General features: G+C 38.7%; 1 protein-coding gene across 4 annotated transcripts in view; it reads left to right on the forward strand.

Annotated features, from left to right (window-relative positions):
* Ibtk (inhibitor of Bruton tyrosine kinase) overlaps positions 1-15,717 on the forward strand; it is a 72,895-nt gene that overhangs the window by 18,756 nt on the left and 38,422 nt on the right. For 3 of the 4 annotated variants that reach the window (XM_060384672.1, XM_060384674.1, XM_060384675.1), the window contains exons 3-12: positions 1,988-2,084; positions 3,597-3,721; positions 4,635-4,745; positions 6,060-6,230; positions 8,318-8,435; positions 8,525-8,705; positions 10,857-10,980; positions 11,590-11,767; positions 13,250-13,427; positions 14,439-15,041. In XM_060384672.1, coding sequence (XP_060240655.1) covers positions 1,988-2,084; positions 3,597-3,721; positions 4,635-4,745; positions 6,060-6,230; positions 8,318-8,435; positions 8,525-8,705; positions 10,857-10,980; positions 11,590-11,767; positions 13,250-13,427; positions 14,439-15,041 — 1,886 coding nt within the window. The remainder of the gene's footprint in view (positions 1-1,987; positions 2,085-3,596; positions 3,722-4,634; positions 4,746-6,059; positions 6,231-8,317; positions 8,436-8,524; positions 8,706-10,856; positions 10,981-11,589; positions 11,768-13,249; positions 13,428-14,438; positions 15,042-15,717) is intronic. The other variant, XM_060384673.1, reaches the window with a different exon arrangement.

The following is a 15,717-nucleotide window of genomic DNA, read 5'->3' on the forward strand; positions in this document are numbered from 1 at the left end:
CTCCACACTGATGTAGCAAGGGTCATCTTGTGCCTGGATCTCGTGCCTAATGTGGATATTGAGCCTCACATTGGTGCGACAGATATTGTTGGATTTTTTTGGGGGGAGGCACTTGAAGTTTATTAAAGACATGGATCCATTTGTGAAGTATACGGCTGTTAGCCTTTTTTGCTGGAGGAATCCCTCAGCTAGTCTTCTAAACTTAAATCTGACTTTCCTGTCATTGTGTTTCCACCACATGGCTCTCTCTTCCGTCCTGCTTCATTCCCATCTTGGCTTCTATCTCCTGCCTCTGTCCTTCTGCCTGGTCATCCTGCCTCAGCTCCAGCTGCCAGCTCTTTATTCTGCACAAAACTATACTCCTTACTCATCCAGTCTGAACCCATCAGCTACACAACTCCCAATCCATCTCTCTGTGTTTCCTTTGTCATTGTGGGGTGATGACCTTCACCACAGCAGCTTACTTTCTAACAGGACAGACTGAGAGAATGATCTTTTGGGCAGGTGAGGAAAGGACAGGCATTTACATATAGGAAGCAAGTAATAGGTCATAGAAATGACAATTCCAAATATCTTGCCAACACTTGGCTCTGCCTGCACAGCAGTTAACAATTGGAAATACAGAGGCACACCTACAGAGCCATTTGATATATATGTAGGCCATATATAGCCTACATACATGGTGTAGGCCATCCCAACAGCATATACTATGCTGAACATATATACCTTTAGCATTCAAGATAAATATATTAGGAAGTATGGAAGTCCATTAGGGTGACCTAGAGAATAACCGTTCAGATTCTTCCATTCTATTGAGGGGCAGCTGGGGATGATGCAGACATATGTGGTAAGGAAGGTCTAGTAGGAATACAAACAAGAGAAACTTCAGGGATCTGAGTTACTAAGTTCTCACTTGTTGTGTTTATAGTTTGGAATATTGTGCCCCTCAGTCTGCCTTTCTTTTTCTTGTAAGACCAGGGCAGGTGAGATGAAAGAGAACGGGCACCGGTGATCACATTATAGGAGACAAAAGATAAACCCTGACCACTGCTGCCATTGTTATGAAATCTTTGAAACCCTTACATTTATAGACGTGAAATCTGACTACAAAAAGTTAGTGTGTCTGTAAATGCGCTTTACTACACGCATAGAGATGTAGGTTCTTCTAGGTAATCAGATCTATTTCATCTGCTTTGTTTGATGTTCCTGTAACAAAATACTTGAGGTAAGTTACCTTATGATGAAGAAACTTTATCTTTGTGTTTTTGGAGATTTCAAACCATCACTCATGGGTCCCATTCATGGCTCCGTGAAAATACAGTGCATCATTGCCAGGGGCCTGTTGTGGAGCACTGTACTCACTTTGTGGTACTTACAAAGCACCAAAGAAGAAGAAACCAACGTTTTGTAGTGCCTTCAGTCGTACCTGTGTGATGGGAGACCACCCATTGGCCCTACTTGTCAAATGTTCTCCCACCTTCCAGTAGTGCCACATGTGGTATTTCATAGTGGAGAAATATTTACCTTGAAAAACTATCATACCTATCTCACTCTGCTTTCAGGGTTGGAAAAATGGCTCAGCAGTAAAGAGTGTTTGTTCCTCCTTAGTGGAAGAGTTCATTTCACAGCATTCACATTGGTGGCTCACAAGTATTTGTAATTCCAACCCTAGGAGATCAGGTGCCCACTTCTGATGTCAGTGGGCACCTGTACACACACACACACACACACACACACACACACACACACACTAAAACCACATTTTAAAAATGTTATTTCTTTTTTTTGATCTACCAATAATTGAGCATTTGATATTTTTTGGTTCTTTTGTATATCAGAGAAAAATGTTTGTAGATATGAGAGATGATTGTTAGATGGTTATTTTTCTGTTTTCAATGTGTTAATGTGGTTGATCATTTGATTTTGATATTGAAGAATAGAAATTACTGATTTGGAGTAAATGATATGTATTTTTTTTTTTCCCTAGCATGGTGTTAGCTTGCATATGCAAGACAGAGAAGGGTTGTCACCTTTGGATCTCCTCATGAAGGACAGGCCAACTCACGTTGTGTTTAAGAATACTGGTAAGAGCAGCTCACAGTCACTCAGTCCTGCGAGGTGCAGCTTTGTGTCCTGATTGAAATATTGAGGATTTGTTCATTTGAATATATACGAAGAACTTTTACTTTCCTGGCTCTTGATTATTTTTATTTTTGTACTCACAACAGTTTGTTTTGTCTTTTTAAATATGTTTGTCTGTAAGAGTTAAAACACAACCCGAAGGGTTGGCAGTTTATAATTTTAACTTATTTTAAAGTCATAAGGTGCATCTAGGAATTCACATTAGCATCTGAAATAACTGAAAAAAAAAAGAATAGAAATAACTATTTTAACCACACATTTTAAAACTTAAAAAAAAATTACTGAGTGTCTTTGTGTGAGTGTGCACCTGCACTTGTCTGTGAATGTGGGTGTGCTCATGTGTCACAGTGCACATGTAGAGGTCAGAGACTGGCCCTGGGGTTGGTACTGGCCTTCAGCTGGTTTGAGGTCGCACCCCTTATTTTTCTGTCGCATCTGCCGGAAGTTCTGTGAGCTTCTGAGATTCTCTTGGCTTTGCCTGCTATCGCCTTGTGGTAATACTAGATTGATTGCAGGTACTCACTCCATACCTAGCTTATACGTGGATTTTGGGGACTTGAACTTAGGTCCTCAGAGTTGTATGGCAAGCAGTTTTGCCCACTGAACTATCTCCCTAGTCCTACTTGCACATATAACGTCACTTCTTCCAGTCTCTTTGCCTTTTGGTTTTGGAAATGTGAACTTAAGGAAAGGAGAAGAGAATTAAATGGGGTATTACATAGTTTGTATCTAAGCTAAGTGAGAACATTGTCATCATCTCCCTACACATACATTCACATGGCATTGTACATGACAATCAAAATTTCATTCTAGCATTCATTCAGTTTTTCAGAATAAACATGAAGACATCACAGACTTCTCTCTGATTAAATTTTATAACAGTTTAAAGGCTCTTACCTTAGTCAACGTGATTTTGTGTATCAAGAGTGAACTGTGAAGGTTAATGTTAGACTTGTATCTGTTAATTCACAGTTGTCATGCCAGAACTTGTGAGGTGGTGTCCAGGAGGTCAAGGCCATGCTGTTAGTTACGTAGTGAATTCAGAGGCCATCTTGCACTCTGGAAATCCTATCTCAGTCCCTGCATATAGTAACAGTGATACTATGCTCGCTTTTATAAATGCAGATATAATTATAAATCTTATAGGTAGGTTTTCTTGTAAACAAGGTAGATGGCGGCAGGTGGTGGTTCGCTGAGCTGGAGGTGACATGTTAGCTCCCAGTGAGGACCAAATACTGTGATTGCTCACATCAGATGCAGGCTTTCACTATGATTTAGACTTTCTGAGGTTTAGAATTTCCTAGAGTTATATACTGTGTTAATAGATTTATATTTATACAACACTACAATCTTTCTAAAGATGGGAGCTACTGATAATTATTGTATATCTATAATTAGGCTAAATTGTCATTTGCTTAATCTATAACAGTCTAAAATCTTAATTTTTGTTTCAGATCCCACTGAAGTCTATACTTGGGGAGATAATACAAACTTCACTTTGGGTCATGGAAGCCAGAATAGCAAACATCATCCGGAGCTGCTGGACCTCTTCTCCAGGAGCGGGGTTTATGTCAAGCAGGTATTTTGAAAGATCATCTGTGTACTTGAGAGATAAGGAAAAAACTTTGTATTTCATAGTTTAGATTTTGCACATTTTGACTCATTTGAAGATCTAGTAACGTAATAATGATAAAACCCATTAGGAATTTCCTTCCTTCCTTCCTTCCTTCCTTCCTTCCTTCCTTCCTTCCTTCCTTCCTCCTTTCTCCTCTTCCTTCCTTTTCATTAGCTTCAGTCATATCAGGATTATATGGCACCCTGGACATATGAAATGTTTGTGCCAGGACTATTAGGGCATTTATTTTTTTTCAAATGCTTGTGTTGTAGGCCAGTGTGATTTTTTTTTTTTTTTGATTGTATGATCCAGAATTCTTAACCTTGCATGAGAATGTACTTTGAATTGTAAGTCGTGAATCTTTGCCGTGTGCTCTTCGTCCTTCTGTTGAATGATGTGTTCTACTTGCACAGACTGTGCCACTGTGGGGTCCTCCTCCTCTCTAGCATTCTGTGTGTGTGTGTGCTGACTGTCATTATTGTTACTCCTCCGCAGCTTTGTTTTCATTTTCTTATGGCAGGCAGTCTTGTCTTTACATTTAGCAAGTCTGGAGTCTTAGTTTTGCCACCCCCATTGTACTTGTTTTGATGCTAAGATATTGATGTTTTAAACCGCACATCACATTGTTTGAGTTCATTTTTATCTTATGAGCTATGTTAATATTTCTGTTTTTATAAAAAACACCTGGGATTTATTGAAAGGAAGAGAAAATTTAATTTGGATCAACGTTGTGGAGTTTATGTTTAATTTGCCTTGCTTTGGGTCTGGTGAGATAGCCTGTTAGAGACTGTGGTGGAAGACACAGCCTAACAGCAGCCAAGAAGCAGTGAGTGGACTTTTCAGAGAGTTTTAATAATATAATTCTGATTTTCCTTAGGTGGTGCTTTGCAAATTTCATTCAGTGTTTCTGTCCCAGAAAGGGCAAGTTTACACTTGTGGGCATGGTCGTGGAGGACGCTTAGGCCATGGAGATGAACAGACTTGCTTGGTAATTGAGTCATTACATAGTAGATGTCAGTAAAGCCATGATGAATTAGAAGCATCGGTTAATTTTTTGTCATTATTGTAAGGCCAAAATAATGTGCAAAACTAGTAAAAGCTTTAAGAAATCTGTTTCCTAGTATATAGCATACAAATTAAAGACTTAGCTACAAAATGAAAGTATCTGAAATATTTTACCTACAGTAAATATTGAGTCAGGAAATATATGTTTTTATAATATGTACATATGTATCATATATAGACATACACATTTATCTGTGTATATGTGTATATAAATTATAGAGTTGAAATTAATTATCATAACAGTTTTTTATTTCCTTAAGCTATTTTATTAAAATGTGTGTAAGCAATATTTTCTTTGTATAATAAGAATGCTAGTTTTTATTTCACTGAAACTTAGTGGTAATTGGAAGAAACTATTACATACCAGGAAAAGGCTGATTTGTCTTTATTTTTCTTTTTTGAAAGAAGACATGTAGAGAGTTTATTATCTATTAAAGGGAAAAGCTACATTGTTGATAGCTTCCACTGCTTGAAGATTTGGTATATTGTTTTTACTTTTAGTGAGCCTCACAGTGTTTCTGGGAGCTGCAAGCACTTCTGTCTGTATTTTGTGCATTACAGTAACACTAAGAAAACAGTCATTTATTGACTGCTTAGCTCTCAGAAAAGGAAAATGAGGAACAGAAAAGTAAAAATTTGATTGAGGTCAAATAGCTGGTAAGCAGCAGAGGTGAGCTTTGAGTCTAGGGTGGGCACCTCCTTGAAGGGAGGCTATATGTTTTCTTCTCTAAAATATCCAGTAGTGAAGGGGTCCTTTTTCTTTTATTCATGCCAACTAAATTTGCATTTAGGATACAGTAAGGGTTTAAAAATCACTTGAGATCCAACAGGATTGCTAAACAAGTATTTCTAGGACTGACATTATGAAATTGATCACTCAGATTCACAGACAGATGTCTCAGAAGTTTTACTCTGACCTCCACACATATGCTATGTGATGCATACATATACAAATACACACACACACACACACACACACACACAGAGTAATAAACAGTTTTTTTTTTTAATGTTGTAAAACTTTCTTGAATTATTTTGAATTATTTCCTATTGGTCTTAAGTCTGATGAAATTGCTCAATTTCATCAGCTTACCTGCTCTTTGATAAAATGTATGCTTAACCTCTAGAAGGTACAGTCTTCCATACCATTTGGGCATAGTGCCAAAGATTGTGTGCATTTTTTATAAATGGTCACTACAGACTAATGGATCATAAACAAAGCAGCTTTGTTTCCTAGGTTCCCAGGCTTGTGGAAGGACTGACTGGTCACAATTGTTCCCAAGTTGCAGCTGCTAAGGATCACACTGTTGTATTAACTGAAGATGGATGTGTTTATACATTTGGTCTCAACATGTTCCACCAATTAGGAATTATTCCTCCACCTTCTAGTTGTAATGTGCCCAGACAGGTAAGCCTCTGTTAAAAACAGAGGTATTTATTTGCTATAAATTTATATAAATAAAAGATGTAACTTACTAATGAAATAATTATTTACTTAGTTAACTTTGTCTTCAGTGATACATACTTTTCTCATACATACTTTTCCTGTGGTTTGGGTCCTGGAACCCTGGCTACAGCAGTGAGAGAATGAAGAAAGGACAGACAGACATGTACAGGAAAGCTTGGATCAAATGGTGGTGTGCTTACTCTGGTGGAGAGCACCTTCCACCACCAGTATCCTGGAGCCTCAGCACAGGGCAGGGATTAGCTGGCCTTGGTAGGAGGTCTCTGAAGGTTACAGTCTCAGGCTGTAAGCATCCAGGAGAAGGAGGAAACTCCAATTTCTAGTCTTTGCACACTGCTCAGTTGTTAATAAATAGTTATACTCAAGCTTCTGAGAAAAACTTTGCCCTTCTACTTGAGCCTCATCTAGGTAAGGCTTTGCCTTGGGTCTGAGGAATTAGAACCCTCTGCATAGCTGTGCCTGTCAACAATACACATTAACTCAGGACCTCACTCATGAGGGCTTTCTATATTTTTCATTTTCCATGAGAAAATTATGTACAAGTTAGCATTCATCTGAAGTTAGAAATAAAAGCACAGAGGCTTTTATTGTGCGATTACCTTGGGCGATTACCTACTAAATTACCATACATTTCACTTTAAAGAGCTAAAAACAAACAAACAAACAAACAAAAAAACTACTTTTATATGTGTATGTGTAGTTACAGGTGGTTGTTGTGAGCAACATGGCGTCCAACATGGTGCTAGTAACTGAACTCAGGGTCTCTGCAACAGCAAAATGAGTTCTTAACCGTTGGGCCATCTCACCTGTGTGTAGATTTAACTTTAAAGTGTTTTTAGAAGCAGAGATGAACCTGGTTTGATTTTTTTTTTTCATTTTTGTTCTTCCTTTTTTGGTGCGAGGCATTGAAGTCAAGATTCTGACAAGTGAGACAAGATTTTTACTACTTAAATTTACTCTCAGCTCCAGATTTTTTAGTTTGAAACTTAAATGATTTTTTTTTCTTAAAAAGAAATCTATCAGTGTACCATGTACCTGCACGAGGACACTAAGAAAAAAGCCTTTGCTTACTTAAATGTGTCTCTACTCAAATGTCACACCTGCTGGCATTAGGGTATATGGTTCAAAGTCCACCTTTCTCCCACTCTTATCAGCACATGACCACTATCATAAGGTACCCGATCCCCAAACATGGAAACCTTGCACAGGGAATAGGCAGAGTACTCTAAATTAATGTTGTTAGACTCATCACCCGTGACACATAGTTTCAGAACATAACACTTTACATCTTATATGTTAAATTCCCTTTTGGTTTAATTCTCTTTTTCTAAAAGTATTACTGAGTTGACATTTTTGTTTACTCTGTAAGTCTTCCTCTTTTCTCTTCTGGATTGCTAATGAGTGAGCAGTAGTACTCATGCTATTTGGGTGTAGTCTCTAGTTGAAAACTTTCAAAATGATCTGTGATCTCTAAGTTACTATCCATTTGTGGGTATTTAGGTTTGTAGAGTTATGACCACCTTGGAATCCTAAGTTGATAAAAAGCTTTGATTTCCTAGGGCTTACATGACAGTATTTGAAGACAGTTTTAGCAGGAGTGGATGTCGGAGCCAATGACATCTAGCTAGTGGGCGGAGTCCAAGTATGTGTAACACAGTCTATCATGGAAGAAAATTAAAATGTCAAGCATGCTACCCTTGTGAGACCCTGGATATGACAGATTTAAAAATCACCCTGTATTGTTTTTAAGAATGGTTGTTTTTATGTTGTTTATTAATTATTGTCAAAATTTTAATGATTTGGGTTTTGTGCAGTGCTAGTTTGGTTTGTGAACACTGATGATTGAAAGTGGCTGCATCAGTGTTTTCTGGGGATTTGGTCTTGGCAGGAGTGGTGACTCGTGTTAGCTATTGAGAAGGCAGTAGCAGTGAGGAGCGTGTTTCTTACCTGGAAGTACTGTTATCTTAGAGAAGATTGCATTAGATTTTAGATATGTGGTTGACTGCAGTCTTACGTGTCATTTTGCACAGATACAGGCAAAACACCTGAAAGGAAGGCCCATCGTTGGAGTAGCAGCAGGCAGGTTCCACACGGCGCTGTGGACCCGAGAGGCCGTTTACACACTGGGACTGAATGGCGGACAACTGGGTAAGGAATATTTCATGGCAATATCTAAAAACCACAGTATGAACTCAGACTGGGTATCTTAGGGTTTGCTTATCTGTGTACATTTTTAGGCCACTTACTGGATCCCAATGGAGAAAAGTATGTCACTACTCCTCGCCAAGTCTCTGCCCTTCATCATAAGGATATCGCTGTGTCTTTGGTGGCTGCAAGTGATGGCGCCACAGTCTGTGTCACCACAAGAGGAGATATTTACTTACTTGCAGACTATCAGTGCAAGAAGATGGCAACTAAGTATGTGCATTTCTGGAAAACCTGTCATTGTAAGCTCTGAGAACTCAGTTCTCCGGCCACTCACCGAGTGCTGCCTGCCTGCCTGCTGTGCTCCGTGAGAAGACAGAGAGGAAGGGAACACTAAGGGAGGAAGGGAACACTAAGAGAGGAAGGGAACACTAAGAGAGGAAGGGAACACTAAGGGAGGAAGGGAACACTAAGGAGGAAGGGAACACTAAGAGAGGAAGGGAACACTAAGGGAGGAAGGGAACACTAAGGAGGAAGGGAACACTAAGGGAGGAACGGAACACTAAGAGAGGAAGGGAACACTAAGAGAGGAAGGGAACACTAAGAGAGGAAGGGAACACTAAGGAGGAAGGGAACACTAAGAGAGGAAGGGAACACTAAGAGAGGAAGGGAACACTAAGAGAGGAAGGGAACACTAAGGAGGAAGGGAACACTAAGGGAGGAAGGGAACACTAAGGAGGAAGGGAACACTAAGAGAGGAAGGGAACACTAAGGGAGGAAGGGAACACTAAGGGAGGAAGGGAACACTAAGAATGGTTTTCGTTGATTTTTGTTCTTTGGTGGAGGTTCAATAGTCATATAAAAGTTGTGTTTGCCAATTGTAAAAGAATATTTTTCACTCGTGTTTAACATATGTTTCACAAGGTTTAGTTTCTTTTTTAATATATCTGGCATACAGAACTAGACTAATCCTCATTGTTGGTTTATAAAACACTGTTTCAGCTGAAGACTTTGATATCGTATATACTAATTATTTAAAAACAATTGTTCACCGTAAACACTCTATCTAGGCTCACTTTTAACATGTAACTGGTGTGCTATCCTTGTACAGCATAGCCTGATCTGTTTAGCAGGCCATAGTAATGTACAGAATCAAATTAAAGCATGGTTGCACATGCCATTGTAGCTCTCTGCCTTTCACTTATACACACGGTGTTTCACCTGTGATTTTGTTTAGAGTGATACAAACAGCAGGTGTTAAAAGATAATTGGGATGTAGTCTTGTATTTCTGATTCATTTTAGTCCTTAGTAGTTGATTAATTCATATGTGATTTGACAGCACTGTGTTGTTTTAGGTCCTTCTCAACTATTTACCTTTATAGAAAACCTTTTTCTTTTCATATTGATATTAAAGGGTTTTGAGTAATGCTTCATTCTTTTATATTTCATTAGAGTAGGGAATATAAGCATGGAAATAATTTTGCACAATTGTAACTGATTCCTGGAAAAACATAGCTTAGCTCTTAGAAACACTGCATAATTTACAAGGCAGTTAGGGATTTAAATCTGAATGCAGCAAACATTTTCTTGCTCATGTGTGGAAGTGATGGTGCGAGGGTGACTTCATCAGTGCTTTAACGTGAAGCTAGGTCTGAGCTGAACGTGCCAACATCATTTACCACAGCCTCTTCCCTATGTCGCATTGATTGTAGGTTGCATTTTAGTTTCAGAATCATTAAAATGTATCACGTGTTTCTTTGAGCTGATTAAATAGGTGTGAGTTGACTTATAGAGTGTTACGTTGTAGTGTTAATTAATGTTCATAAAGCATTTTAAAGTTCCCCTGAACACATTAAGTTGTGTAAATATACCTTTCTTCCAGATTTTTACTAAGAAATTGTTTTGGTACAGATTAAATTACCATAAGGTAACATTGCAAATACTGTTTTTACAAACTTTCTGGGAGGGAAGACAGTTGTAGAATAGCAGGTGGCAGGCTCTAAAATGTGTTCTTCACATCAGACACACCGGCAAACAAATGTGTGGCCTATGGGTGAGTTATTTATTCGTGGTAGCAATGATTTTCATGGTATGTGTGCCTGGTTAGAACTGGCCATATTTAAGCATTTCTATTTTATCTTTAATTTTTTTTTTCCTGTTAAGGTGTGGGTATGCTTAGGAGCTGATGGCCTCCCAGTGAATGAAACTTCCAAGTGAATGTGTGTGTACTTTAGCAAGCAAGGTGTGAGCGGAGGCTTTGAGAGACTTGCTGTTGGAAGAAAGCTGCTGGGAGGGGCTGCAGCAAGCACAGATGGAACCTTTCTACTTTCTCTATCAGTTACTGTTTGACCAGCTGTTTCTAAGAAGCCAAGGATGTGTGCTTTAGAGAATGTTAACTTAATGATTTTTTTTTTCCCATTCAGACAACTAAACTTGAAAAAGGTTCTTGTGTCTGGAGGTTGTATGGAATACAAGGTTGATCCTGAACATTTGACAGAAAATGGGGGTCAGAAAATATGCATCCTTGCCTTGGATGGAGCTGGAAGGGTGAGTAAAGGTTTATGGTGCAGACTACTGTGATTTGCACAGACGGTGATAATGTGGAGTGCCCGGTGTTTGATGGCAGCCACCGATGCTCCTTCCCTTCTCTGTAGTAGAGAACCAGGGTTCCTGAGATGCACAGGACTGCCTCTCACATGATGGTGCACAGTACTGTTGTGAAACCACAGCCTAAAGTTTGATTTATTCATGAAATGAAAACAAGAAGTTTGAAATATTTGGCATATAATTTATCATTTAAAGGAAGGAAAATCCCAACCATTCTATTTTACCGATAAAGATTCAGGAGCCAGATGCCGGGTGAAAACCTGCTAGCTCAGAGAGGCAGAGACAGTAACCACCGACCTTCCTTCTCAGCTCAGGTCACTAAAAGGTTCACTAGTTCAGCTGGCAACTCAGGAGCAAGAGGTCAAACACACACACACACACACACACACACACACACTCTTTTGTAGTATCCCTCTTTTCTGTGGAGGAATAATCATCGAAGCACACGAGTTTAGGATTTTATTTTGACAGCAGTGTTTCTCAATTCAGATTTTGCTTGTTCTAATGCTGTGTTGCTTTATATTGTGCTGTGCTTTGGTTTCATTTCAGGTATTCTGCTGGAGATCACTCAGCAGTTCTCTGAAGCAGTGCCGATGGGCCTATTCACGCCAGGTGTCAGTCTCTGATATTGCTTTAAATAGAAATGAAATTCTGTTTGTCACACAGGATGGGGAAGGATTTAAAGGGAAATGGTTTGAAGACAAAAGAAAGAATTCTGAAAAGAAAGGTCAGTTTGTATGGCAGCACTTCAGTACTGTAGTCAGCCCTTAATGTGTCAGGGGCCGCTTGGCTGACTGCTAAGATTGTGTCTTTGCCTGTGGTTAGTGCAGTGCGTGTCTCCTGCAGACTGAGCTCACTTATGGTACAGGGCATGGGTGACCCTCTCTCTCATTAGTATTTAATGTATTCTTTACCATTGTGGTCCTTCATTATGTTCTCTCGAACTACTGAATTACTTGTTACATGCTTACAGTATATCTTAACATTTATGATTACTCTGAGAGTTACATACTCTTCAAAGTTATAAAACATAAAATGAGGAATTTTACACAATACTGATACTGATTTGTTGTGTTGTTTTTTTTTATAGATGACTCAAGTCTGTAAACATGCAAGGTGTGTTTGATTATCTGCTAGATACAGCTCAGGGTTTTACTGATATTAAAATGTGGGATTTATAAGCTCTAAGTTCCACATTCTATGTATTTATTTATTAAACTGTGAGACTTAAAACATATAGAGCCAAAAGATACTTTTTACTTAAAGTTTCCTGAGACAGATAAGTATTTTAGTAAAGAAAATAGGGATGGGAGTAACTGGGTGTTAGAGGAAGCCTAGTGAAGTAGACTATGTTTGAAAGCCTAACTAGAGCACAGGTCTGTCTCTTAAGGAAACTTGCAAGTCTTTAAAGTGTTGCATTACTCTTTCAGTGAATGACTGTTCTTGACACCCCATGCCCTTTCCCTTACATCAGTACCAAGTTGTGCTACTCCTATCTTATATTTTTTAAAATTGTTCCTACCCTGCCTCTTGATTGATTGCTATACTTCCAATCTATATCATCTTTTATTATTCCTGTTGACTTAAAGTAATAAAGTCTTTGTGTATATTGTCTGATTTAAAATTGTTTTCTTCTGTAGTCAGAATCATTTTTTTTTATCAGTGCTGTGTCTACGTGGATATATTTTATATTTTGTTTTTATAAACTGAATTTGGCTAGTTCTTGGTCATTTTTTTATTGTACATCTATTGGTAGGTTGGACTTATTGAGGGTAGGGACATTTCTGTCTGACTGACTATCACTTGTCTTATATTGGTGATCACAGACTCACAGTAGTACAATAGTGTGGTCATTTGGGTAGTCACTGAGTGCCTGTGAGAGAAAGGAGGGAGCGTGTGGTGCCACTTAGTTCAATATGGTATGGGCAGACATGCCATTTTGAAAATTAACTTTTGCTGCAGTGTGGAAGGTGTGTTTGTTGGGAGAATAAATTATGGCTAATACTGAAAATTCTCTGTGTATATAGAAAGTACACAGCTCATAGTAATGTGTTAAAGATAGAGAGGTTCTAAAATCTTTAGAAGGAATTAATGTGTATTAAAGATACTTTTATATTTTCAAATAATTTTTTATTCCAGTTACTCCTAAATTTTTGAAATAATTTCATTGTAGCCTTGATTAATGATAGTTCATTTATTTTCTTTTTAGCAGACATTTTACCAAACCTACATCATTCCTCATCAGATGTGTCTTGTGTCTCTGATACAAATAGTGTGTATGAAAGAATTCGACTTGAGAAACTTCCTTTTGCCCATAGAGCTGTTAGTGTCAGCACAGATGCAAGTGGGTGCAACTTTGCAATCCTACAGTCAGACCCTAAAACAAGGTATAATTGTCTTTAATATATTTTATTTTTAGGAGGAATAATCATTAGACCTTTTGTTTTCAGTAGCTCCTGATACAAATTTAATTGCGGAGCTGTTACCAAAATCTGTAGATATCTTAAATAAATACTCATTTGAGTGTGTTATAAGGGCAATCAGAGGGAGTGTTTGCTATACTTGGGATAGTGTATGTTCCCCTTAATTTATACTGGATTTTAAAAACATTCAAGACAAAAGTGTATGCCTACATAGGGTCTGTCTTTACCACATGCTATACTTGAGGGTCTCAGGTCCTGAAGAATGTATTATAGGTATGTCTTAGTGTGTAAAGTAGTGTGTAAAAGTTTCTGACTCTGATTATGATAATTGACAAATAAGAGATGGTGTGATCACATCCCGGTGAACATGTTCCAAGTACATTAGTAGAGAAAGAAGATCAACGTCATTGGCATTGTGGAAGAGAGGAGAGTCTAGAAGTCGGGTCACCATTCATTCTGGTTTGCCCAGATTGCCAGTTTGCACTGAAAAGTGTCATAAGCTCGGAAACCCCCAGCCCGAGGCACAGCAAGAGCATTAGTCACCTTCATGGTAGGGAGAATGGACAGGGTGTGACTACAGGCCTACAATACTCAGGGTCGTAGACTGATTTTACATATAATTTCACTTGTGTGGGTAACTATTCCTTCATCTGTGACCTTAGTTTTATTTGCTTAGCTCTTGTTCTTTTCTTCACTTGTAAAATAAGTTATATAAGAAAGGAAAAACTTGGGAGCGTTTCTTATTTTTATTGTTTTCAGTTATGTTGCTTAATATGTGTAAAAATGAGTAGAAAGCATTAGAGTTTGTTAGACTAGTTTACATTTTGGGGGGGTGATATTATTGTATTGTAGAAAATGCCAGAACTGAGTGTTTCTAAGTCTAATTTAAGTAAGCCATTTCTTTTCTAGGGAATCAGCTTGGGATCCATTTTCTTGTTTTCTTCATTGTAGTAATTATCTTTGCTTCATTTCTAGCCTTTATGAAATTCCAGTTGTGTCTTCATCATCCTTTTTTGAAGAATTTGGCAAGCTCCTGAGGGAAACAGATGAAATGGACAGCATCCACGACGTGACCTTTCAAGTTGGCAACAGACTCTTTGCTGCACATAAATATGTCTTGGCAGTGCGTTCTGACTTCTTCCAGAAATTGTTTCTTTCAGATGGCACTTCTTCAGAACCAACGGATGTTTACCGCAAAGATGAAGATGGTGCAGGGTGCCATCTTTTTGTGGTGGAGAAGGTTCATCCTGACTTGTTCGAATACCTCTTACAGTTCATGTATACAGATACTTGTGACTTCCTAACTCATGGCTTCAAACCAAGAATGATCGTGAACAAAAAGTCAGAAGACTGTAAGGGCTCCCCAGATTCTCACCTGCATACAATAAATTGCCATGAGGACGATAAACGGAAGTCAGCATTTGAGGTTTACAGAAGCAACCAAGCTCACACAGTTAGTGAAAGGCAGAAAAGCAAACACAAATCTTCCAAAAAGGGAAAAGGTGTTGGGGAAGATGACCCTGTAAGGATGCTGCAAAGTGTTGCAAAGAAATTTGGCCTCAGCAATTTGAGTAGCAGGTACAGCTCCTCATTCTGTGCTCGTGGGCTTGCCTCATTCAGCTCTCCTTTGAAGCATTTGCTGCCTTTTTGTTTCTTTTGACTTCCCCCTCTGTCTTTCCTTTTACTCTTGTCTTGGGGAGAGGTACATGGATGCTTACCTTTCTCTCGCTGCTCTCTGGTATTTACCACTAAGGGACAACCTCATTTTAAAGTGAAAGAACAGAAAGGCCGCTGGTGGGTTTCAGTGCTGTGTGGTGAGTTTATAATAGCACTGGCAAGTCCCATCATGTGCTGGAAAGGTCTTGGTGTTAGAAAGACCTGTCCAGTGTATGCTCTGTTGCTCGGCTCACCCTGGTCAGGGCAGTTTTCTATGGACCTCAGTTTCTCAGTATGTAAAGTCCTTTGTTGTCGATAAAGGCTTGCCATAGAGTTATCCAAAGTGCTCCTGGCACTTGTCACATTATGAGTCAGCATTGATGCTCTCTTTCTCTTACAACGCTTTTGCGTAAAGCTGCTTGTGCCAGGGTTGGGGCAAGGAGGATGTGTGTGGTGCGTCCTGTTGGAAAATACAGAAAGACTGCATTACAGCTTTAATTTGTGGGTTGTCAATAATGGCTCTAAGTATATTTTAAATTGTAATTGAAGCTGTGACTTATTATAGCTTAGAATGAGGTTTCTTGATATTTTTCCGGAG

Source organism: Meriones unguiculatus, chromosome 6, assembly GCF_030254825.1.
Source record: "Meriones unguiculatus strain TT.TT164.6M chromosome 6, Bangor_MerUng_6.1, whole genome shotgun sequence".
Taxonomy (NCBI): Eukaryota; Metazoa; Chordata; class Mammalia; order Rodentia; family Muridae; genus Meriones; species Meriones unguiculatus.